General features: G+C 41.0%; 1 protein-coding gene across 8 annotated transcripts in view; it reads left to right on the top strand.

The window, feature by feature from the left end:
* The window catches only part of ACTN1 (actinin alpha 1), a 97,012-nt gene that overhangs the window by 52,190 nt on the left and 25,981 nt on the right, over nucleotides 1-18,841 (top strand). For 3 of the 8 annotated variants that reach the window (XM_020788468.3, XM_020788466.3, XM_078390534.1), the window contains exons 3-8: nucleotides 622-741; nucleotides 4,969-5,055; nucleotides 6,690-6,777; nucleotides 10,507-10,585; nucleotides 12,854-12,935; nucleotides 17,013-17,098. In XM_020788468.3, coding sequence (XP_020644127.2) covers nucleotides 622-741; nucleotides 4,969-5,055; nucleotides 6,690-6,777; nucleotides 10,507-10,585; nucleotides 12,854-12,935; nucleotides 17,013-17,098 — 542 coding nt within the window. Of the gene's footprint in view, nucleotides 1-621; nucleotides 742-4,968; nucleotides 5,056-6,689; nucleotides 6,778-10,506; nucleotides 10,586-12,853; nucleotides 12,936-15,580; nucleotides 15,667-17,012; nucleotides 17,099-18,841 lie in introns of those variants that run through there. The other 5 variants (XM_020788467.3, XM_020788465.3, XM_020788470.3 and 2 more) reach the window with 3 other exon arrangements.

Genomic DNA, 18,841 nt, shown 5'->3' with positions numbered 1-18,841 from the left:
ACAACAGAGCCTTCATGGAACTGCAACATTTCAAAACAGAAGTGTGAGCTGTATACTTAAACATGCTCCCCCACTCAAAGCTCCCTGGCTATTGAAGGTTAAAATGTCAGCATGAAAAAGTTACAGTAGCTTTGCCTTTTCCTTGAGGTGCTAGCTGACTGTGTGCAGGGGGTTTTCATACTGGGAAATACTGCAGTCAAATATGCCATTCTCTCAATTGTTTTTTGAAACAATTCAATCTTGAGACTGCATCTAATGTTGTTGTAAAGTGCCCTCAATTTGCATCTTACTGTTGGTAATGTTAATTGTGTTTTCAGGGTATATGAGATGTTTAAAGAATAGTTTTGTCACTACTATCCCCCATGGCTGAGCAGAGATTTGAACCCAGGTCTCTAAGTCCTAGCTCATCACTCTGTTTACTACACCACACTGGCTCTCATATGTAGTTTTAAATATGAACAAATATCTTTAGATTGCAGTTGCAGTTTTACAGTGAAATAATTATGATGGTGGTGATGGTTGTGGTGATGATGGCTTCCTAGCCTCTGCTGTCTTGTATAATTTATTTACTGAAATTGAATGAAGCCTATTCATACAGTGGCACATTTTTGTTCTTACTAGGTGAACGTTTGGCTAAACCAGAAAGAGGCAAAATGAGAGTGCACAAAATTTCAAATGTGAACAAAGCCCTAGATTTCATCGCTAGCAAAGGAGTGAAGCTGGTATCCATTGGAGCAGAAGGTAAGCAGCAACAAATTCCAACAGAAGCAAAGAAGTGGGTGGCAAGACTACTGATATGATTATAGGTACGGAGCCTTTTTCCTGATTGCAAGTCAAGTCACCCTATAGTAGTGATTTCCCCCCACTGGAATTCTGTCTTGTGTATACATGCAATGAATACACTCTTAGTAAGCACTGGTGTTGAGTTTTACTAGGGACACTTGGATAGCTCATGCTAGGTATTGAACCCATTTACCAATCTGAATTCCTTCATGTAGATTCTTTCAAAGTTCAGAGAGATGAGTCAAATAAATTACTACTGAATATTTCATGCGGTATATGGCTTGTGAATGTTCCGTTCTCGTATCTTGTGACACAGGAAGGCCAAAATTATAAAATCCCAGACTGGCTAAGATTTACCCTTATATGTCTTAGGCAGAGGTATAAATTCTATGTTTGCTCATTTTCTGGATAATTGTTCTCCCTGACTTCAGTTGTGTGCTGGAGTATGGGTAGGGGTGTACGTACACACAAATGTATTTCATTTTGGGTTGTTTGGCAGTTGTCTCTTTCATTTTTGTATTTTTTGTGTACTGGTCCTTCTGTCTTACATGAAAAGGAAAATAATTTTGGATCCTTCATTATATGTTTCCCGTTCGTGTTTTCTGGCACCCCAAAAGCCCCAAAGAATCTTTAAAAACTACTCTTAAAAAACCAAAGAGACAAGGCAACAGAGAATCAGTCTAGAGTGGTGCCCCGCAAGACGGGCGCTCCGTTTGACGATGAAATTGCATCATGACCAACTTTTTGCGATCGCAAAAGCAATCGCAAAACGATGTTCCCTATGGGGGAATTTCGCTTTGTGATGATCGATTCCCTGCTTCGGGAACCGACCATCGCAAAGCAATGACTTTTTAACAGCTGATCAGCGGTTTCAAAATGGCCGCCGGGTAAACAAAATGGCTACCCGCTGTGTTTTCGCACGGATTCCTCGCTACACAGGCAGCGAAAATGGCCGCACTATGGAGGATCTTCGCTGGATGGTGAGTCTGAAGTCCCTAGGGACGCATTAATCTGGTTTCAATGTGTTTCTATGGGCTTTTTAAAATCACATCACGACGTTTTCGTTCTACAGCGATTTCGCTGGAACGAATTAACGTTGTGATGCGAGGCACCACTGTACTCCAAAAGCAGGCAATAGTACATGAGAATGAAAAATCACATAAAACTTATACAAAAAAACCCCTCAGTCTCTCACCATCTAATTCTAAAAGAACCAAGGCACTAAAAAGAAAGAAAGAAAGGAAAAACAATAGTATGAGTTCCGTGCCACACCCCCAGCACAGTAGAGAACCTCTGGGCCTCAGCAGCATGATATTAAAAAGGCAAAGAAGCAGCTAGCTAGCTAGGCATTTGCTCTCTGGCGCACAGAGACACTCACTCACCAAAACAAGGAACAAATGCCCAGAACCAAGAACAGCAAGAGAGACATGTCCACGCAGCCCAGTGGCACACTGACACAGTCACAAAGTCCACCTCCCAACCCACATAACCCCCCCCAGAAGCAAAAAAAATTGTAGTGTATTAACTAAGATTTTTTTTAAAAAAATCAGCCAGTGAAATCATATACATCCACACATACACAAAAAAATGGCAAAATAAAATGCACACACAAATCCCCTATTTCCCCCTACTAGCAAATCCCTCTCCCTCCACCAGCTGAAGCCTTCTCTTCTCGGCTTTGAGTCTAGCAGGCAGGCCAGGCATGTATCATTGAGTTAGGATGGCACATTAACATGGCTGCCACCTGGGAAAGTAAAATGCTGCTTTAAAAAATGCCTATAATATTAACTACCTTTTTTTAACCTTTGAACTATAATTGTAGCTAATTACTTTTTAGCTGCAATTTTCCAGGCTCTGGTTGCACATTATTTCTTAATACCAGCATGAGATGTAAAAACGTTATGGGCTGTAACCGGGTTGACATGTCTCATGGATATGGTTTATTTCCTCCCATTCAAAAGGATAAGTATAAAACAGAATTACTCCTGAACTGCTTCTGTTAATATATGAATAAATGTAGGCTGAATGTGTCAATTCTTGTCCCAACCTACTGTAGGCATTTTATTTTGTATCAAGATTATATCACAGCTTTTTTGTGGGCAGCTGGGGTTGACTGACAGCTCTGTGGTACAAAGACTGCCCTATGGAAAGGATTAGAAAGTTTTCCAGTCTATAAATTTTAAAGGACTTAAATTAAGATTTTTGAAAGCTGTCACTCCCATAAACTAGAAAATAAAAGTCAATGAGGCAGGCAGAATGCGGTTCCAGAGATTCAGACAGGATAAGCCGTACAAAGCAGGTAGGGCTTTGCTAGAAAATCGTTTTGAGTTAGCAGGAGAGAGATTTTAAAAGGCAAGATGACCAGTCTTGCTAGGCAGAAGAACTGCTGGATAGCTCAATAGTTTATGTATCTGGTTGCAGAACCAAAAGTTGGGAGTTTGATTCTCCACTTGTGCCTCCTTGACAGGGGTGGACTCAATGATCCATAGGGTCCCATCCAGTGCTGCAGTTCTAGGATTATGATTAAAATTATATAGAACTATAATTTTAATTACATATCTTTAGGATGAGATGATGGGAATGTGACTGTGGGAGAGGAGATGGCGTGTCAGAATCACATTCTTTCTACTGACCAGGTTTTATTCTCAAATATTTAATATCTTACACTCTTTCTAAACAAATGGCCTATAAAGAAATGGAGACAGATATCCTTTATTTGCATATCCTCCTGATAGAAGATGGTTGTAATAAAAGCAATGAGATGAAAACACATTCAGCCAGTGCAAAATCTTCTTCCATTTTCCTGCTACTGACTGCAAAGCTTCACTTGTTCTCATTCTTTAAATAGCTTTCCCTTCTTGAATTAATATAGATTTTAATAAGATTTTCAGCTTGCTAATAGTTTTGTGGAAAGCAGCCTGAGATTACTAGTAAGAAACTAGAAAACTGGTGGGGAGTTTGTGTCTTATTTTATTAAAATAAAATCAATCAGGGTCTACGCCGTATCTATGTTATACATAATTATAGAAGTTCTATACCACTTGAGCTGTTATGACTCCATCCTACAGTCTTCTCAGATTTGCACTTCCATGAGGTCTTCTGCTAGAATCTTGGTGAATACGTAGTTCCCAACCTGGAGTCCCCAGATGTTATTGGATTAAAACTCCCAGAAGCCTTCACCACCAGTTGTGCTGGCCAGGATTTCTCGGAGCTGTAGTCCAAGAACATCCGGGGACCCAAGGTTGGGAACCACTGATCTAAGGGCTCTCTAGCAGAGCAATCAAAGTACTTCATTAGGTCTCTCTTACAAAGTACTTCAAAAAAATCCTGCGTATTCCATAGGGGAGAGCTTTAGCAGTTAAAGCAGCATCAAATTGCTATAACTGTATAGTGTAATTACGTTCTCGTTGGTATCATAGGCACCAGTTCCCAAGCTGTTTATGTATTGCTGAACTTTGCTTAATCTCATGGGGAGGAAATACATTGACATCTTTATTAGATTGTCTTTAGATCATTGTATATCTCAACAGGTTTATCATGGCTGCATTTTAAAGTCCCACTTTCCTGATACTTGTATTTGGGTGATTACAAAGGGCAGAGGAAATGTATTAATTTGGGAAGCCATTACAGTGTGAAATTTGGGGAAATGCTAGTGGCCCCTTCATTCTCAAATCACTCATGTTCTTTAGACTGATGAAGCAAAAATCTGCCTCTGGTATTACAAAGTCCAGTAAAGCACTTTCAAGGTCCGAGAAGGATTGAATAAAATTTGCATTTGTTCCACACAAAAATCCTAGGTATCCCCAAGTTTTTGTCATTCCCACAGTATAAAAGTGGAAAGGAGTCATTTGATTGCTACTGTTGTTAAATATTTAAGAGACATTACCTCAAGATCTACTACATATTACCCAGAGATCTATCAGTAAATCTTGGTCTTCATTTCTCAAAGCATGGAAAATTTACTTTTTTGAACTTGTATGTTCAAGAATGTCCTAGCCAGGATAAAACCCCAAACAGATTTATGTGGGGCTCTGTCTTTCAAAGTTTTATGAGAGGATCGTTAATGCACAAGTACAAAACTGCTCAGTTTCTATGCTAGGTTAGCAGTACATTTTCTTTAAATGGGTACTGGTGCAGTTATTAAGTTGTTCAACTGAACAGTTTATATTTTTCTCTCTCTTACAGAAATTGTTGATGGGAATGCAAAAATGACCCTTGGAATGATCTGGACCATCATTCTCCGTTTTGCTATTCAAGACATCTCAGTAGAAGGTAAACACAAAGTAATCTTCATCCTTCACAAAAATACTTGTGGAATAAATAAATAAATAATAAATAAATATGTTGCATGTTGCAGATTTTCTAAATATAAATATGTGCAACCTACTTGCAGTTGCTTATCAGTTCATCAAAGCTGATGATCACTGTGTATGAACTGGGGAGCATCACCCACCATTTCTACTTGCTTGATGGGGAGAGGCAAGTTCTGGGGGCTGCCAATGTTATCCTCTGGGGAGCAGCTGTCAGTGATCCTTTGGCATTTTTTTAAAAATGGAAATAGCTAGAAATTTACTTCCATTTTTGGAAGAAAAACACTAGAAGTTGCACACAACTTCAAAGGAGAATCAGCAGCCCTAGAGGCTTCCAGAGTAGCAAGTCTGTTTTTGCACTGTCTGCATGTTTTTGTGTGTCTGTCAGTTTTGGAAAAAAAAAAGAGAGAGAGAGAGACAGGGGTGTGAGAGAGAGAGACTGCTACAATGGCTTTTTAGAACCTGCGGCTTCTAGGGGGACAGGTTCTGATAAAGCCTGTTGGCTTTGGCTGTTGGAGCTGCAAGTATTGATGTGAAGACGGTCTAAACCAGCCATCCCCAACTCCTCTGATGTGTTGGGCTACAAGTCCAAGGAAACCAGCCACCAGCTGTGCTGTAGGTTTGGAGTTTGGAACAACTCTTATTGGCCATGGCTTTAATCTGGAGGACTGTCTTGTCTTCTCCTAGGGTGGAACATGTGCTTAAGATGTTACTAAGAACACTGTGGAGAGTTACCGGATAGAATCCTATTAGTGTTTGTACAGTACGTATATGGGTTGCGTAACTCATTGCAGCTAATTTATGATGCTCTGGGACTCATCTCAGTTATGCAGCTGGTCACATGGCAGGGTATATGACTAAGACGTATTTTGGCAATTAGGCACAATTATCTGCTGCAAGTTATACATATCTCATGTGAATATCAATAGGATTCTGGCTGGTATAGTCACTGTCTTAGGATACAAAACCCTTTGTATTTGTTTCTATGCTTCCCACTCTGCTGTAATTTAGAGGCATTATTAAATATATGCTTGATTGTTTGTCATGTCTGGTGTAGGGAGAAGGTTCAGATGACTGTCCTCCTTTTTATGATTGCTGTGTGATATCAGGTTGCTTCTGACTTTCAAGAATGCTAACAGGTTTTTCAGTGTCTGTGAGATGTTCAAGGAGTGGTTTACCACTTCCAATTCCTAGTGCCTTCCCAAGGCCAAATAGGGATTTGAATTCAGGTCTCTAGAGTCTCATAGTCCAGCCACCAACTACACTGGTTCTCATTTCTTCTTCGCTACAAGTCTGTTTCTTTGTTTTTTGTGTTTTGTTTGATTTAAATCATTTTTTATATTTCCTTTGCAGTCAAGGTAACCCTAAATGTTTCCATTTTTGTTTTAGCAAATAAGTACACTACCTGGTAATAAACTAAAAGTGACTACCATAGAAGTTTCAAGTTGCACTCCCTGCTTGTTGTAAATGGGGGGGGGGAGTAGCCCAAATCCGCTTTCAGTGGCTTGAAACATTTTAAAATGAATAGGCAGCTTTCAAGAGTAGTGGGTAAAATGCTCCAGAGGTTGGCTAATCCATGTACCTTTTGTTCCTTAGAGACCTCTGCTAAAGAAGGGCTTTTGTTGTGGTGTCAGCGGAAGACAGCCCCATACAAAAATGTGAACATCCAAAACTTCCATATAAGGTAACATAAAGGTGAAGGGTAGCAGCTGGTAACTTGTTATTCTGCATGGCCTGAAGTATTGGGGTGTTGCTTGATGCTTAGCCCAGCTGTTTCCATCATCGGCATTAAGAACATTTAGGGGAACTTACCATTGCAATTCATTAAGGGACTGGTATTGGAGAGCACTGGGAAAGGTTATTCCTTTTGATGACTGGCCATGGTGTCGAGTGGGGTGGGATTCTCAAAGTCACTGTACAAAAATGTTGGCAAAAGCAGAGAAAAATAAAACATTGTAGCCATTCAAAGATGGATAGTTCTATTTTAGTGTGAGTTTTCATATATCAAAGTTTGCTTCCGCCGATACGGAGTGCAAATAGATGACCTGTATATGCTCTTGATCAGATCAGAGTACAAACAGTAGACAAAGAAAGTAAAATCTGTCACTGTCTCCATATCTTCCCCTTCTATTTGCCAGCAGATGAGGGGACCAGTGGCCATGATCTTAGTTTTTTTGATCTTCAGACCATTTTTTGCGCTGTCCTCTTTCACCCTCATTAAGAGGTTCTTTAATTCCTCCTCACTTTCTGCCATCAGAGTGGAATCATCTGCATATCTGAGGTTTTTGATATTTCTTCTAGCAGTCTTAATTCCGGTTTGGGATTCATCCAGTCCTGCCTTTCACAAGATGTATTCTGCGTATAAGTTAAATAAACAGGGGAACAATATACAGTCTTGGCGTACTCTTTTTCCAATTTTGAACCAATCAATTGTTCCATATCCAGTTCTAACGGTTGCTTCCTGTCCACATATAGTTTTCTCAGGAGATAGATAAGGTGGTCAGGCATTCCCATTTCTTTAAGAACTGGCCATAGTTTGTTGTGGTCCACAGTCAAAGCCTTTTGCGCAGTCAGTGAAGCAGAAGTAGAGGCTAAAAAGCCTTATTCTCCATCAAAGCCCTTAGAAAGGCACTGGGGCGTTTTTATGTAGCCATTTTCTACTGTCTCTTTTTTCCCTAGGGTGCTGGGCTGAGGGCGAAGGCCAGGTCCGTTTGCATGGATGCCTTGCTGAGTTTGTTTTTCCCTGGGCTTTCTTTTTGTCTCCTGACCACATGGCCTGGGGGTGGGGCCTAGGGGTGGGACTTCCTGCTTTAAAAGAGCGTGTCCCAGGACCCAGGACCCTTTTCCCTAGGAAGCTGGGCTGAGGGCTAAGGCCAGGTCTGTTTGCATGGATGCCTTGCTGAGTTTTTCCTGGACTTTCTTTTTGTCTCCTGACCACATGGCCTGGGGGTGGGGCCTAGGGATGGGACTTCCTGCTTTAAAAGAGTGTGTCCCAGGACCCAGGACCCTTTTCCCTAGGAAGTTGGGCTGAGGGCGAAGGCCAGGTCTGTTTGCATGGATGCCTTGCTGAGTTTTTTTTCCCCCGGGCTTTCTTTTTGTCTCCTGACGACATGGCATGGGGGTGGGGCGTAGGGGTGGGACTTCCTGCTTTAAAAGAGCGTGTCCCAGGACTGCATGCCTAACAGTGCGCGAAATTCTTAAATTTTGTATCTGGCCTTAATATGGTAAATAGGAAAGCCAATTAGATTTGCATAAGCCTGGGAGTCTGGAAAGTTTTAAGGATCAGATCATACTTTTGCACTAGTAAAGAGCAGGCCGGGTAGGTGGGGCTTGTCAGCCATGGAAGGCAGCCCATCTAGGAGAAGGAAAACTCCGATTTCAAACCTCCGCTGCCTTGTGGCTATATCCACTCATGGAAAAGGCTTCAGGAGTTAACCTCGAGGCAAAATCCGGAGCTGGAGTCCCGAAGGCAGCATGTGTCGTTCTGCCAACTCCTGCGACATTGCTGGAACCAGTTGTATTGGCTCTTGCCTTTCCATTGGATCATTTCAGCAATGTGGAGAGGGGGGATCTGCTGCTTGGGTAACAGCCTATCCTCCACATTACCTTACCCGGGCTTCGTGTTCTGGAGAGGACACTCCTCGATTCAGAGCATGTTACCATGAGACCGAAGGATGCCTATGATGTCTACTGTCTCCCTCTTGAGCCTCCCTTTGTAATGTCTTTTTTCTATTATCACCCCTCTGAGATCCATAACTGTGCTAGTAAAGTGTGGAAATGCTTTTTTTCTTTTTCTTCCTTTCCTGTTTTTCCCCTATGTTTTTTTTTCACAACATGAGGAGACAGACTAACATGGCTACTTCTTCGGAAACTGCCAAACAAGTAACTTTTCTGGTTTCTTATGGCAAAGCAGTTATACCCTGAAAGCTGGTCTTCCAGCTCAGGATTAAAGAGGGAATTCTTTAATTATTTTCTGCACTACAACTTTACATCTTTATTTCCATGTCTGTTGTAACTTTAAATGGTCAAGCCATTTTTATACACTGTAGGTACAAACAGAAATGGTAATAGCTTACTCCTAGTTTGCAAAATTATAGTTTAACAAACTAGGGATAGAGTGTCAGGCCCTTATTCATCCCTCACATCTCACTGAGCCTTCATTGACATACCAATCCTAGTTAATTTAAAACGACAGGCCTTTGTCTTGTCTGAATTAAGTAGGAACTGTGGTTTATTATTATTAGTAGTAGTAGTAGTAGTAGTAGTAGTATTATTAGTATTAGTATTAGTATTAGTATTAGTATTAGTATTAGTATTAGTATTATTATTATTATTAATTAATTAATTAATTAATTAATTAATTAATTAATTAATATCCCGCCTATCTGGACCACTCTAGGCGGCTTAATGTTAATTCACTAGCCAGAATCATAGACTCCATTTAAATAGGGCTGTAATTTTAAGCTAATTGTAGTTCTCAACAGAGCTTGGGGGGGGGGATTTGGACTACAGTTCCCAGAATCCCACAGCCAACCTAGGTATTAGTCATGCTGACTAGGATATTCTGGAACTTGCAGTCTCAAATATAATGTTTCCATGCACTGATTTTAAGCTGAGGCAGGACTGCTGTTTAAGCTGGGAATGCACCTTCAAAATGGCCCACAGTCACCAAGAACTGTAGTATAGGTGATATATAAATATGTAATAATGAGCTGCAATGCTGTGAAGTGGAGGGACTATTTTTGCCTGTAGCTTTATCAGCAAGAGACAAGAGCACATCCCTCTGCTTGAAATGCAAGAGAAAGTGTGCTGTATCAGTCAATTTATTCTTCCCTGCCCTACACACTGCAGCTGCTTAACACACGTTTAAAAATATCCATCTGCTCGGAACGTTGTTTCTACAAGTGTTTTTGCATGGATTTAAATCTTTAAAGTTTGGATTTTAAAGCTAGGATGGAGCTGATCATTAACAACGTATGTTCTCAGCAACCCAGACCCTGGAGACACAGTAAATGTGAGATGTCATATTCCTGATAGAATAGTTCTGTTGCTTATCCTTTCTACCCCTTGTAAGCAATTTAGATGCAACTGCTGAAGATCTGTAAAGGAAAGAGCAAAGAGAGCAAGTTATATTGTAAGGCTCATAAAGTCATGTCTGTAGTTCTTCTTTCTTCTGCTGCAGAGATGTTTTGTTCAAACCAGGTGGGCTATTTCTAGAGGCCCTTCTTGGACTTGAGGTACAGCTCACATGCTCTCACCCACCCTGTCCACTTAGCAGATGGGAAGAAAATTCAGCTGTGGTTTTGACTTTCTGTGGCCTGTGGCCTGTATTAAAGTCAAGGTAGGATGTTTCTTCAAACCTGGAAGTGACATGATATATATAGTTAAGTGTATCCTATCATTTCTCTCACAGCTGGAAGGATGGCCTTGGTTTCTGTGCCTTGATTCATAGACATCGTCCAGAGCTCATTGACTATGGAAAGTTACGAAAGGTACCTCTTTGTTTGGAATTATCCACTTTTTCATGGTCTCGGTTAGGAGGAGGAAAACATATGTAGCAGTTTTAATACCTAATCAGACCGTAAGACGGAGGAGTGAAATTTACTCACCAAAGAGCTCAGATGCAGTGGTTTCATGGGTTTCTGGCAGTTAGACCTTGATGGTGGTTTTTCAGACCAGCCAAAAATTTACTGGATCTTAAGAAACATAAGTCAGACAATAAAGCAAAAAAAGTGTGCTGCTTACATACCACCCCATAGCTATTAAAGCATTCCCTGGGCAGTTTACAATTTAATTATGCAGGCTAGACATTGCTGCCCACTCCTGAGATGAGTACTCAATTTACCAGCCTCTGGAGGATGGAAGGCTGAGTCAACCTCAAGCTGGCTACCTGGGATTGAACCTGGGTTGTCGGCAGAGTATTGGCTGCAGTACTGTGCCTCGAGTTCAGATTGATGAAAACTGCTGTAGCCTGATTGGAAGATGGTGGAAAATATTTTCTGACTGAGCTTCTCAGTTAAATGAACATTGGGCTTGGCATCCCTGGACAAAGTAGCAATGCCGTGCATTAGCTATCCTAGCAATGTCTTCCTGGAATTCTTAGTGGGACATAATGCAGTCTTTCTCGGTTTGTATGAAATGGCATGTTTTGCTTCGGTGGTTCCTCAAACTATTGTACTGAGCTCCTGGTGGGGAAAAGACAATTGCTGTATAGGAAAACAGTGGTAAGCTATCCTGAGTCCATGAGATCAAGCGTTATATAAATCATTGTGAGAGATAAGAATCATAAAGAAGAAAAAGAAGTTTGCTGGTAGGAAAAGAAACATCAAATACTCTTTTCCATTGTCCTGGCCAAATTGTAAAATGTATGTGCATCAGTGGTAGGCCATCCCCTTGGATCTTCTTGTCCATTAAGGAAGCTAGATGAAATTTTAGATGTTTCCACTTCTAACCTTTGAAACATTCCATCGCTAAGAACAGCAAATTTTGTGACTGAAATGTTCTGGCCTGATTATTCTGATTATTCTAAACTCCATACATTTTAGTAGGTGAATTTCTGACAAACATAGTTAACAGATTTTTACTCATTCCTCCTACTCGGCTTCAGCAGATTTGCTGATGTTATAAAGGTGACTGTTGGTGACATTGCAGTAATTACCATAGCAACGTTTTATGAAATGAAGAGGTAGAACTTATTGCTAGGAGGGAAAGCTGTCTTTGCAAGTCAGCATTTTTAATGCTTGGGTAGAAAAGAAGCAGTAAGAGAATCTAGCATTCATTTTTGACGTCAGCAGAACTGGTATATGTACACTAACATTTCTGAACAATCAGAACAACCTCATCATAGCTGTAGTAACATAATTCACTATCTTCCTTTGCATAGGAAGAGGCAGAATGGAAGAAAACATAAATGGGGAGCAAAGCAACCAAGGCTCTGGCGTGCTTGAATTAGCAAGAGAGGACTTCTTTGAGCCAGGGGTGAGCTGACAGTTGTACAGCTGTCATGTTCGTGGGTGGTACAGGAAATAAGCAGTGTCCAGCGAAAAGGAGATTGATAGCATCCGTTCAAGGTCCCCACAGAAGGAGGTCTAAAGAGGCCACTTGGAAATTTTTTTAAACATTTTTTTTATTTTTTCCAAAGAATGAAAAGACAATCGACCATTTTACAAATATTAAATACAAAACTATTCCCCACATTTCTCCAATTCACATATATACCTTTCCCCATCACCTTTTAAAGAAAGGCCACTTGGAAATGTACATAGTTCTCATTGAACTGCATTGATGGAGGAACACTAAAGCTAGATTAGCACTACCTTCCGGTTTGGAAGCTAAGCTGGGAATGATTATGTTAGGGACAAATGTTCATGTCTCCCCTAAGCAACTGCCTCATGAATTCAGAATCCAAATGAGGAAGGTATGTATGGTCACAATACCATGCCGTCTGTTAAGGCAAGGCAAGTGAGGGCATGACAACTATGTTCACTTTCATTGGAACATACTGTAATTTTCTTCTGCTTCTTTTGTCTTGTTGTCTAGGCCAATTAAGTAAATAGTTCTGTGGAGGATGAAAGTGAAATTACTGCTGTAGTTCTCAGTTAGGCAAGGTTAGTGGAGCCATCCTGTGGTCTGTCAATAGTTGCAGGTCAATTTGCAAATTGTTAAGATCCCAGTACAGTACTATGTATAAACAATGCTGTTTATAAATAATTTTCTTCTGTTATTTACCTCTTGCTAACTTCAGACTATTTCTTTGCTAGGATGATCCTCTTACTAACTTGAACACAGCATTTGATGTGGCTGAAAGGTACCTAGATATCCCAAAGATGTTGGATGCAGAAGGTACAGTATAATCCAATTTTGATTTCTTCAGAGAAATTGCACAAATGTTGCTTATATACTTGTTAGATCCTTCAAATATCCCTTGTCCCCTCCTTGTCACACATCTAAAGATCTATGTAGGAATTAAAATTCAAGGTATTTTAAGTCTGTAAGGCTGGGGAGCACACCTGCCTTTTTCCATTCCTCTGTCACCATTTCTGCTACTCTCTGCGGATGGAGGGATCTGAAGGGGATACCTTCTTTGAGTTGTGGGGTGCTCCATGCAGTTTCAACCCTTTGTATTCCAGGGTCCCTAAAACCAAAGTTCTTGATGCCTCCACAGCAATACAAAGCTCACTCCTTCTGCCAGTTGCCCTTCACATGTAGTGTGTTATAGAAATGGCAACAGAGAGGGCAGAGGTAGCATGCTTCTCCCTGTACATTCATTGTACCCAGAATCTCTGTGCTTGGTCAGGACATAAGCCCTGATACATTATCTGAAGGGTTTTCTGTTAACTGACTTTGACATAAACTTTGTAACATCCAATTAAAGAAATAACATGAGAGGCACAGATAATGTAAAATTCTCTTTCTGTACCATATGGAAAAGGCAACATGGGTGTGGGACCTTCTAACCTGACTTCTGACTCCCACGCAATTCTATTCAGAGGTTACCAGGATGACATGGTAACTTTTGTCCATAATGAATTAGACTGCACACAGCACCCCAGATCTTCAAATGAGGCTAAGACCAGAGAATGGCAGGGTTGTGCTCATGATGTGTTCCATTTGCTTTTGATGTTTTTGGTATTTTCAATCCTGCTGTGAAGCTTGTTATGGTGAGTTTGCTTAGAACACAGACATAAAGCCGTTCATAGCTGGACACTTGTCTCTGACTAGGTTGTCACTTAGGACAAACAAGCTGAATTCTCAGCAAAGGGCAAATGCCTTGGTAATTGCAGTGTGCAAGAAAAGAAGATGGCAAGAGCCAATCCTCCATCCTGCATATGAATTATGTTTTTCTGGGCATTTTATTTCCTGATCCACTGTAGTTGTAAGTCAAATCAAGTAAGGTGATCTAAGATTGGTTCATCATAATCTTTTGATCTTGGAAGCAAGATTCCTGGATCCTTGTGTCAAATATCTCTTTTCGCTAGGTTGTCACCTTGGCATTTTGAAAACTGGGCACTGACACATGGACCAATAATGTTTTAAAACCAAGGTTGGATGATAACTTTGTTCGACTGCTGAAATTATTGGCTGAGATCCAGTAATGTAAAGTTAGGCCATTTAAGCCTGATTATGTCATCAACCGTGGTCGTATTTTGTTAACAATTTTTTCCCCTGTCCCTGTTCCCCAAGGGTCTTGGACTCCCACAGGATCCCTGAGGTCCCGGGGAATTCTTTGGGGACAGCAAGATCCTGGAAAGAGGCCTAAATGTCTGAAAAGTGCTATTCCTGATTCTGGGAAGCAGTTTTCATTTAAGACCCCCTGCCCTTTGTCCCCAAAGCTTTCCCAGGATCAGAGGGATCCTGAGGGAACCTTAGAACCTGATTGGGTGTATAGGAAACTTTTAAAAAAAGAAATAAAGAAAATACAGCTGCAGCTATCATTGTGCTTATCCAGCATAACTTTATGTAACTGGATTTCAGCCGAGAGACGGAAGCACACCTTTGAATTTAGCCCAGATTAATGAAGGGCCTCCTGGCCTCAAAAGCTTGTTTTTGTTTTGTTTAAAATACAAAGACCGCATGGCTTTCTTCTTTTTCCTGTTTTTGAAAGATAATTTTGTGTCTGAATTTTCTGCCATGGTCCTTTCTGTGAGGGAACAATTGGCTGATGGATGGCTTCTGAGCAGGCCCTGTTCTTTAACATCTTTTTTTGATTGGTTTTTGCCTGTGGCTAAGAGTGAAGGACATACTTTGCTAGATCTGACTGCCAATCCATCCACTTTTGGGGTTGTTTAATCATGTTAAACAGTTGTTCTTGATGCAGCTAGTCTGCCTCACCACCCCTGACAAGTAGCATTTGAGGTCCACAAAAAGCCCAAGCTCTTTGACTAAGATAACTTCTTGCCCTCCATGCTTGCAAGCAAAGAGATATATTGAAGGGTATTGAGATTATTTTGAATCCCAAGAAAGTTCACAGAAACAGGTGGTTAGTAATATGGAAATTTATTTCTCCTTCTGTGCCCTGGCAGCTGTTGTTTTTAATCATTACCACCACCACTACCACCACCATCTTCATCATAAAAGCAAGAAAAACATTGCATGGCCTGCGCTTGAGAGATGGTGAGCATCTGCTTCTCTGTTGCTAAAATAAAAATAAATTGGACCCTTCAAAATGATGGACAAAGTGCTAGGGAAATGGAAGCAGTGGTCTATGTTGAGTCCAGCCGCAGAGTGGTAGCTCATCGGCCATCTTTTTAATCTGGGAGACATACAGCTCCTTCAGAATTTTTCACAATTTCCAAGAAGAGCCAGGAAAAATTGCCCTTTACAGGGAAAAATCTTCTGCTGAGAAAATCCCACCAATATCATTGTAGGGAATGTCTACGTGCTAATGTTCCTATTCAAGACTCACCCATACCTGGTGTCCCCAGTACCTCTCTTTGCTCGCTTCCTATCAGTTGACATGCTCTTTAACTTCAGGTTTTCTTTGACAGACATTGTTGGAACAGCCCGCCCTGACGAGAAGGCCATCATGACCTATGTTTCTAGCTTCTACCACGCCTTCTCAGGAGCCCAGAAGGTATCGCAGGATTCCAAGCTCCCTCCACACAGCGCACCTGGTCCTCTTGCTAATGTCCAAACCTTTTTTCTTTCTTTCTCTCCTCTCTAGCTACAGGCATCTTTATTATTATTTTTGGCAGTGTTGGCTTGTTGGCTTAAGAGTGGCACCCTTAGATAGATAACAGGCTGGGAATGCAAATTGATTGAGCACAGTCTTGCAGTCAGAGACAGAGAATCAAACCATTCTTCTAGGTTCTGTGGATCACATGAAGGGCATTGGGAGTCTTGTTCTCATCTGTTGAAGTAGGAATTAGCTGAATTGCTTTGAGATCAGCTGCAACGGGTTCTTATGAAACCTGTAAGATAACTGGGTCTCCTTACATTGCAGAAGTGTGTAATCTTCAGAAATAAGATCTGAATACCATACAGTAGTAGATGTAGATTCTAATTTCCCCTCCTAATAATGTAAAAGTTCCAAACAGGAAGTTGCCATTTTGAAAATTGCAAATTGATGGATCTAACTCTCCTTGATATCTAAGAATTAGGCATTTATTCTTTTGATTTCTGTCCTGCCTTCTTGCCCAAATGGAAACATAAGTAGGCTTTGTAGTCTATCATTTGGCCCCAGGAGTTCTAATGAAAAGAAGACTGTTGAAAACTGAAACCTGCCCATCAAGCCTGTTGTATGATTAAATGGAACTGATATGCCTCAGTGGGCTGGACTGCCTGGCTGAAAAGCCAGAGGCCAAAAGTTTCAACCCCCACTGTACTTCTGATGAGTGGGCCAACTGAGTTTACCTGGAATATATGGCTCATGGGGCTACATGCCTTTTATGCCACCACCTGTGTGGCCATCGGCTATAATCACATCAGACTAGCTAGATAGGATATAAGTGAATATTTTTGCTGGGATGGCCATTCCCTGTTAGAATACATTTTCCTGACATGCTACCTTTCAGTGGTAAAGAATTTCGCTATTGGGGAACATGCAACTTTGCAAATCCCTCCTGTACATTCTCAAGTTTTGCTAGCTTTGTCCTTCTTTGCAAGTGGCTCAAGTCTACTGACTGTGGAATTGTGTCAAACCACTCCACCCCACCCCCCATAATGATTCCGGGGGGATTTGCTTAGAAACCGAAGCTGGAAGCAGATGGTGATGATGGGTGTCATTGGAGTCCACAAAGCCAACCCTGCTGATCACGTTCTGATCTGAATTCCCAGCTCTCCGCATGGAAATCTGTTTGGCCTGTCCTGCAATGCATGCTGGGAAGTCTTCCCCCTCTCTTACCACCCATGACTGTTTTATTTTATTCTGTGTGCTGCTTCTTACTTTATCCTTTCAACCTCTTCTCCTTCTTTGCACAGATATTATAGGCACGCTAAGGCCGGATGAGAAGGCCATTATGACCTATGTTTCATGTTACTACCACGCCTTCTCAGGTGCGCAGAAGGTGAGACTTTACTCCTAACAAAATCCCCTCTTCCTCCTTCTGTTTCATGCCCATACATTTAGAGAGGAAATTATCTTAGATCACTAGAGGTGTGAAATTCACTCCTGGCTTTCAAATGGAGGTATAACAAACTTCTCAGGCTTTTAGTGTTGGTTAAGGATTCTGTGGTTTTCTTTCACTATTATAGATCTCAGCTTCCCCCTCCCCTAAAATTCTTACCTTGGAATTGTCAAACTGGGATCACACTGGCTTAGGTCAACATTCTTCTCAGTATTCAGTTGAAAGATGTGATGCCCCCATACTGGATAGTGCCCTGTTAGCTTCACAATTTTAAACATCTCGTAGAGTCCTTTGCGACTGCCCATTTTTAAATGACTGGTTCAGTGCTAGTCCACTGCTGCCTTTTAGTATATAAAGAAACTAGTTCTACATCAGTTTTTGGCAGTGGCAATAAATACAATAGTACTAGATATCACTCAAGTGATACATGATGTTTAATTGCAATAGTTCTTCCCCAGAGTTTTCCAAAAAGTTGCCAGGAAGACTCTTTTCTGAATTCAAAAGGTCAGTGTCATAGATCTGGGAGGAGTGTTAAGCTTTAAACCCCTTCATTACCTTTATTATTTTTTCTGAAATATGTTCTTTTCCCTCTGCCATTCCATGAGGAGAGAAAAACAGTATTTCATAAATAAAATTACTCCTACTTTTTTAAAGGAGAAAATAGCTCAGGGAAGTTTTGCAGAAAATATTGTGATGGGGCAAGGCTTAAGATCTCCCGGCCCCCATGAGCACACACTGGATTTTTCCTGCTGAGCATCATGTGTTGTTTGGTCCTCATAGCACTTGTTGAAGTACTTTTCTGTTACAAAGCATGAGGATTCAGGTGTTGCTGACAGTATGCCAACAGTCTTACGTATTAATTCCTGAGCAGCTGTTTTTTTTCTGTTTAGACATTGAAAACTGCTATTCAGCATTTACACCACAATGAATCGCAAAATACCTCCAGTGCTGCTGCTTTAGTATTAGTGGAGTCAGTTCATGTGTCTACAGGCCGGTTTGAAAATTTTTTTAATTCCACTTCTGCTTCACCAGATGCTCTCTGAATATGAGATCTCTGAAGGTCTCTTCCAGAAAATGCTACGTTTTCCTCCATACTGGTTAGCTACTAAACTGAGAGATTACTTTTGAGACCAAAGTGTGTCCTATCCAGCCTGGTGAGCTTGGATTATAGCTCTCATTGTTGGATTATAGCTCTCATTGTTCCCATGGTGACTGCAGATTGGGGGTGGTGGACTCATACATCTTAAAAGCATCAGTTTGGGAAGGCTGTAGTACCCCTTTCCAAAATATCCATCCCTGATGCCAGATTTTTATTACAGTACTTTCTGCCTACAACTCTTCACTCATTTCTGGCCCGATGTTGCTTCTCCTTGTCCCCATTCATTGATGTTCCCCCTCCTCTGTTAATTCTACTGTTTCCTTTTCTCTTACCATTTGTGATGTTTCCAATCCTTACAGACTTCTAAAAAATCCATTGTATTATCTGTCACATGGTTCCTCCATATTCTAAAGCTGCTGCTTCTTTGACATGTCATACTTGGGTATAAAACAGTTCTTGCCTTCTGTTGATTGTGAATAACGGTTTGCATTCTGTTGTGGAAACACAATTATTGTGCCACCCAGTACTGGCATAAGGGTGTAAATTATAATAATTTATCCTTTGTTTTTAAAGCAGACCCATCT

The sequence above is a fragment of the Pogona vitticeps genome, chromosome 1 (genome assembly GCF_051106095.1).
Source record: "Pogona vitticeps strain Pit_001003342236 chromosome 1, PviZW2.1, whole genome shotgun sequence".
Taxonomy (NCBI): Eukaryota; Metazoa; Chordata; class Lepidosauria; order Squamata; family Agamidae; genus Pogona; species Pogona vitticeps.
The sequence above is the reverse complement of the archived record's forward strand: the minus strand, read 5'-3'. Positions and strand labels throughout refer to the sequence as shown.